Source organism: Montipora capricornis, chromosome 9, assembly GCF_036669925.1.
Source record: "Montipora capricornis isolate CH-2021 chromosome 9, ASM3666992v2, whole genome shotgun sequence".
Classification (NCBI taxonomy): domain Eukaryota; kingdom Metazoa; phylum Cnidaria; class Anthozoa; order Scleractinia; family Acroporidae; genus Montipora; species Montipora capricornis.
In genome coordinates this window covers 11,631,183-11,638,682 of record NC_090891.1, presented here as the reverse complement: position 1 = coordinate 11,638,682, position 7,500 = coordinate 11,631,183, and the positions used below count along the sequence as shown (strand labels likewise).

General features: G+C 39.3%; 1 protein-coding gene across 1 annotated transcript in view; it reads left to right on the top strand.

The window, feature by feature from the left end:
* LOC138017066 (plasma membrane calcium-transporting ATPase 3-like) overlaps positions 1–7,500 on the top strand; it is a 26,799-nt gene that overhangs the window by 2,468 nt on the left and 16,831 nt on the right. The window contains exon 2 of the mRNA XM_068864274.1: positions 202–1,624. Coding sequence (XP_068720375.1) covers positions 233–1,624 — 1,392 coding nt within the window. The 5' untranslated portion in view covers positions 202–232. The remainder of the gene's footprint in view (positions 1–201; positions 1,625–7,500) is intronic.

The following is a 7,500-nucleotide window of genomic DNA, read 5'->3' as shown; positions in this document are numbered from 1 at the left end:
ATTTTATATCAATTTGTTGCTTAGGGGGAGTGTCAGTTGGAGAAAAAATTAATAAGTGGATGTAAAGGAAGTGTAACTGAGAACTAATCTGACAACAAAAAGGTGTGAATAATGGGTGTGTCCCCAAAGGTTTTGACCAGGATTGTAGTTAGCCTTACATTATTATTCTAATGGTAAAATTTGATTTGTTGATGTTTTCAGGTGTTCCTTGCTTATTTTGCTGTTCTTGATCATGGCAGATGAAGTAGATGCAAAATTTATTCCTGACTTGAGTAACACTTCAAAGGAGAAGCTGATTGATGTAATGAGTGGTGAAGGAGATTTGGAAACAATAATAAGAAAGTTTGGAAGTGTTAACAACATTATTCATGACCTTCACACCTCCTCTACAAAAGGTATAATTGGGATTCGTGATGCTGTCAAATACCGGCAAGAAAAATTTGGAAGGAATGTTATTCCTCTGCAGCCACCTAAAAACATCTTAAGCTACCTTTTGTGTGCCATGAGAGACTGGGTCATTTTGGTGCTTTTCATTGGTGCATTGGTTTCTGTTATTTTGGGTGCACTCTTCCCTGACAAATGTGAGGGTCGTGGCACATTTGTTATAGCAATGTACGAGGGAATTGGCATTATGGCCACTGTGGTAGTCATGATCCTTCTGACAGCTTTCAGTGACTATCTAAAAGAAACTGACTTCCGAAGCCTACATTCCAAAATTGACAGAGAGCGTAAAATGAATGTCATAAGAAGTGGGAAAATGTCAGAAATTTTGTCAAAAGACATTGTTGTTGGAGACCTTTGCCAGCTCAGTATTGGCACCCTTATTCCAGGTGATGGAATTATCATGCAACAGAGTGGCCTTGTTGTGAATGAATCTGCTTTAACAGGGCAGACAATCATGGTACCCAAAGAAACACACTCTCTGGTGTATGCTGGCTCTCATGTTGTGGAAGGAGGTGGTAAAATGATAGTGATGTCTGTGGGATGCAACACCCAATTGCACATGAAGAGGGCTCAGTCTCCTGCCACCCCCTCGCTTGTTACATTTAAGCCAGCATTTCCTGACCAACCAGAGTATGATGATGAAGGTAACATCTCATTTGAGCACAAGGAAGACACTGCTTTGCTTCAAGGGAAGATTAACAAGATTCAGATTGCCCTAGGACGCATCAGTGTTGTTCTTGCACTAGTTGCAATTCTTGTTATAATCATTCGCTTTAGTGTTTACAGCTTCATAACACTTGGATTAACCTTTGATCCCAGCTATATAAATGAATACATCAGAGCACTAATCATTGGCATTGTTGTTCTCATCATTGCTGTCCCAGAAGCACTTTCACTGGTAATATCAACATCACTGGCCTTCTGTGTCAGGAAGATGTACCATGATCAGGCTTTGGTGCAACATGTTGATATGCTTGAAACTATGGGTAATATCACAAACCTTTGCTGCAACAAGACAGGCGTCCTCACTCAAAATCGCATGGTAGTAGCAAAGAGCTATCTTGGTGAACAGACACATGGAGGAGCGCCAAATCAGTTTACGAACAACATTCCAAAAGCATTATTTACAGAGCTGTGCAAGGCCATCTCTATTAACACGAGTTATTTGGCCCAAATCCTGGTATGTTGCATTGAAAAGATTACTTTTAAACTACAATACTCATCAAAAATCGTGAAACACTTGTGTCTGTTTCCCCTTCTCCAATGTTGATTTGGGTATCACAGCTAGTGGTCTCAGTGCTTCAAAACACGTGTGGCTCGACATTGGGGAGGGAGAAGGCACATTTCAGTGGGGAAAACAGTGTGAAGTAGAAATCTCAGGATTTCCCAGAAAATTCAAGAGAAACTGTGTCTGTTTCAACAATTTGTGACGAGTATTGTATTTACACATGTAGTCTGAAGAGAGGAAAGAATAACAGTTTCTGTTCAAGATGAATTTTTTGATCATCGATGGAATATACCTGCTTGGTTCGCGCATAGATGAGAAAGAGAAATTTAGGATGTTAGATTATTACTCAGCTATATTTGAAAATAAAAGGAAAAGATAAAAATAAGGGAATTTAAAGCAATGTGTTACACATACATGCGGGAAAATGTGAGGCCGCTGATGAACTACTTCACTTTCTGAAGACATATATTCCAACTTTTGAAAAGGGGAAATAATATTTACCTAAGCTAATTAGATTTTCTCAGCACGATAAATAAGGGCATGTCTGTTGCTAAATGTTGTTGATGACAGGGAGACTCAGATGATGAAGGTAAGGTGGCGGGGCTTCAATCTCTTCCATCAAATACCCGAGGAACAGCAGAAGTCAGTCCCCCCGCGTGGAAAATGTTTTAGTCGACTTATTTTCCCACAAGACGACTAATTCAGTTACGACTGATCTTATGTAATATCGCCGAGTTTGTTGACATTTTTTAATCTTTGCTATGGTGTTACACGATTCACCATGGTGTTTGGAAAATTCTTTGCCTTTTTTGGGAACCAAAAACAAAAGCTACTACATCTCCAAGTGTTTTAAGTGATAACAGATCACGGAACATGCACCTTAGGGATAATTTTCTTGATTAAGCTATTCAATAAGGCTATTTGTAGGGCTTCACCATGGTGAACCGATAGTTCTTAAAGTCTATGGTAGTATAATTACTTTACTTTAGAACACAGTGGTGAATCGTTGAGTGTCAGGGCTAAGAAGGTCGACAGGTCGTTACAACAAATGATCTCTTTTAATAATATAATTTTCTACAAAGTGAGCTTATTTTTGTACATAGAACTGTTCAAATGATAGCAAAAGAAGGAAAAGGTTCCATGTTCCTTTGACACCATTGTGTAGTTATTTGAGATAAGGACTGAGAGGCAACGTACTTCACTATTCTCTCTCAGGGACTCCAAGAGAAATCATGTCACAATGAATAGCGAATCAATTTCATACAATGACCGGAAAAAATCATTCTGCTATGTAAAAATTGCTAAATGTCGTCTTGATGGCCATCGGAGCAATTTTCACCCCCTTCTGTTTTGAAATATGCAACACCACCCCTCCCCCCTTATTTTTGGCGAACAGTGCGATAGTTATTATTGTCTCTGAAAATTTTCATGTTGCGAGAAGAAAACTCACACAGTTATCCACAAAATCAAAATAGTGGTATTTCTTTAATATTTTATACGCTTCCCTATATTTCTAATAACCATATCAATTCGTTTCTGCATAGAGCGTATTAAATTGTTCACAGTCTCAACAGATATAGAGTAAAATGTATTGATAACACGATTCTTAAACTGTTCAAATGTTTCTTGGCATAGTTGTTGTTGCACTGCTTGTCTTTTTAACATCCTACTCACCATGGGAAATACCTTTTCAATGACCGCCATGTCCGGAGATCTTGGACACAGTTTGATTAAGGTACTGTTTGTGCGTTGCATTGCTGCCCGTGCTAATGCCGAATTTTGAGAGGGATCCCCATCTTGTAAAAACGTTCGGCTACATCCTTTGTCGGCAGCTGCAAATAGGCGATCAAAATGGTTATCTATAAATGCAGCAAAATAATGACCATTCACTTTCTCGTATGGTTCACAGCAGAAAACTCCTTTATTGTACACTGTAAGAAATTGCCACCATCAGTGGTAGTACTTTGCACCCAGTTCCCTCTTTGCGGCCCTTCGCTATGCATCCCGGAGCCAAACCCTCTGATTTCTTTCTCCAGACACGGACTTTTGGTGCATGAGCATGATCTAGTGGATTTCTTTTGTACGTAAATCCTGTTCCATCCAGATAAAAGGAAATTCCTTCTGTCCAAATCTCCTGGCCGTAGTTGGCTTTCATGTACTTTGGAAACTTAACTCTTTCTGTGGTCTTACGCTGTCATAAGCCCCTTTCTGCGAGTCTGCAAATAGTAGTAATTTTGTGAATTGAGAAAACAAGAAATTGTTCTTACAGATACGTCCCTTTGTTGAATTCCGGCTTCCTCCATCAGTGTTTTACAGGTAAAGTTTCCCTCTCTTTTCCTCAAAACTGTAATGCATCGTATCAGTCGTCTTTTGTTGTGGTCACTTAACCTGTTTTGCGACCTCTTTTACACGTCTCCTTAGAAGTGCGCCTCTTATAAGTTTTCTCATGTGCAATTCTATAAACACTCGCCGCAGAAATTTTGCACATGCTGGCAACTGTTCGCACAGATAGGCCTTTAACCCGATGTAGATAATACGCACGAGCACGTGTCACGCTATCGATTATACCTATAATAGGCAAAGCCGTTCCACTAAACTGTTTTATCACAAAAGTACCTTAAAATCGCTATACTCGAAAGTCTGCATAGCTTCTTTATATAACTCCTACTTCATATCTAGAACAGTCAGGACAAGAACACTCCTCACGTAAACACTGCAGGCAACAATAATTACTCTTCCAACGTTTACGTTACCCGTCCACGCCCTTCAGACGCAAAGACAATACTCGTTAAAAATCTTGAAACACTTGTGTCTGTTTCCCCTTCTCCAATGTTGATTTGGGTATCACAGCTAGTGGTCTCAGTACTTCAAAAACACACGTGGCTCAACATTGGGGAGGGAGAAGGCACATTTCAGTGGGGAAAACAGTGTGAAGTAGAAATCTCAGGATTTTTCCAGAAAATTCAAGAGAAACGGTGTCTGTTTAAAGGATTGTGACGAGTATTGTAGTTGTTGCATTTGCAAGTGAAGTGCTGCGAGTGAGATGTGGAAGTATTGAGTAATATTTGTACACCCTCTTAAGCTGGAAGTTTCATTTAATACATTGAAACAATTCAATGATTTAAGACAACATTTTTTAATTGACTTATTGACTTACTGCATAAAATATGTCCTATAACTGGGAAGCAATGTGGCCCAGTGTTTAAGGGTGCTTGGCTTGAGATCCGGAGAGCCCGGGTTCAAGAACCACTCTGACCACTCAATGAATTTGATCCTGGTAGTTCCTGGTTCAACTTCCCAGCTGCACTTGTAAACAGCCAACTGGTTTGCCTCTGGCCAGTTGGGGTTCTCAACAGTTGTTGTTAAAAGCTCCTATGGGGAGCAGTCAATTAATTATGTATTGTATTGTATTGTACTGAATTATGAACCCTTTTGTGTAATTACCGTAAAAGTTCATGTATAAGCTGCACCCATAGATAAGCCACACCCCCAATTTGGAAGCTCGAATTTAAAAAAAAAATGGAGACAACATACTTTGAAATTCCAATGAACTTCTGTTAGTAAACAAACAAGGACAAACAACTATGGTTTTAAAACACTGACACGGTGGTTATACGAGTTTTCATAGCGACCTTTCACTTGTCATACCTTGTGAGTTTACTATAAAATTAAAAAACTTAAGATGCTCTCTCCATTCGATTGGTTTTTTCAAACAGCTCCATGAAGTTGAATATTCAAAGGCGATTGAAATGACATGCACAAATGCTTAGTAGCCAAGCTTTAAAATGTGGAGAGGAGTCTGGGCATTAAAATGAAAGGGTTGGCCATTTACCTTGCGAGAACTAGCGAATGTCTTGGTATTCTCTCACACATGGCGAAAGATATCTGTCAAAGTGACCAATTAGCAAACCGCTTTGTGGAGGAATGGAGAGATTCCCCGTAATTTGGTGTTCAGTTGTTCGAGTAAAATGCGAACGCTTCAGGATAGAAATAGCTCCCCTAGGACCCAACGCTCACGAAAAAGGCAATGATCAACGACAACATGCTTTCAGTTTGTTATTATGTTTATTCAGTAACATCTTGAGAAGTTTTTATGAATATTAATTGAACCTTAGAAAACTCCAACCTCGGGTGTTTCCGTAGATAAGCCGCACCCTGATTTTTTATTTGACTTTTGAGAAAAAAGGTGCGGGTTATACATGGACTTTTACGGTACATGTATTTTCCAAGTATTCACTTAAAATATTATTTCCCACTAAGTGTTGCATTTTTTATGTTCAAACAATTAGGCTCAAAATATAGATTTAATGTTCTTTCAGTAGAATTCTTTATAAAAATTAATATTGCCTGTCAAAATTGGCATAAGAAGGACAAAGATTAACATCACATCACCCATGCAACAAAAGTCGCATTATTCTCATGCAAAGTACAGGGATTTTTATTGATAGCAAAGATCGCTTCTCCACTGTTAAGCGATCACCTTTCCAATTTCAGAGAAAGCGACCTTTCGCGGAAATTTTATGATTGTTTTCTTTTTTAGCGAGGTGATGAACAGAATGCAGGCAAAAGCGACCACATATATGTATGCGTATTAAACTTACTTCTTTGGATGTCAAGGCAAGCCAGTAAAGTTGAAAACGTGCTGACAGACTGTTGTGCAAAATTATGATAAATGCTGACCATGAAATGTTTCTAGCATCTTTTAATTTTCTTGTCACAAGTGGACTACATGCATCAACAACGTTATCAAAGATTACCTTTGATTTAATTTTTTAACCCATTTACTCCTCAGGGGCCCCAGGATGCCCCCAGTTGAAGAGTGAAATTGTCTGGTGTTGCATGGACAGAGTAAAATCTGTCAAGTGTCACTCCCACGAGTCAATTGGTTAATATCCTGAGATCTAAGGCTTGCTTGCATTGGAGGTCTAATTTCATTAAACGCAAAGCAATTTTATTGAAACAAGCTTACAAACACATAAGATCTGAGAAATAATGGCCATATTGACATGAAAGTTAGAAGACGAATGGTTAATTCCCAAAGATGACATGCACCTTTGTATTTTCCATGTTATTACAATATTTCTGAGTGTTTGGGTAGGAGAGGGCAGGTCAGTTTGATTCCATTTTGATGCAATTAATCTGAGTTTGAGGTACCCATTGACTCCTGAACTGCCCCCACAGACAAATAAAATCAGCTTGCGTTATAGACAGTCTGAGAGTAAAATCTATTAAGTTTCACTCTCAGGAATAATGTAATGTCGCGATTGATTGATAGGACAAACATACGTGTCCTATTTACATTTTTGCAGTGGGCTCGGACATCAGCATACTAAGGGCGCCGATGGCAGCCGCTATCAGTCCATTTATGAGCCCACTGAACCCTCCCAACCCATGATGAGTGATGATGTAAGTGAGTGATGAAGATAGGCCACAACACCGGGAACCACGTCCCCTACTCTTTTCGAATAGTGTGTGGGTTCTTTAACGTCCCACAGTGTTATATGTGAACAAGGTTTGTGAGACGGGACCTCCGGTTTATTGTCCTTATCCGAGAAGACTTGAAAGTCTAATCATTTGCAGATGTCATTACAAAGACAGCACTTTCTCCTCAGTTATTTTAAAGACCCTGAGTGTTGGTCCGGCCGGAGTTGAACTCACGACCTCCCGCGTGACAGCCCGGTGCTTAACCAACTGAGCCACCGGTGCGCGGTGTCAGTGACATGAATTTTACTGCCTTGATAACCATTGGCTATTTAAAAAAATATCAAAATTATGTATGAACATTAGTAGGATAATTATATGTTTAAAGGGAACCTCCACTGTTTTAA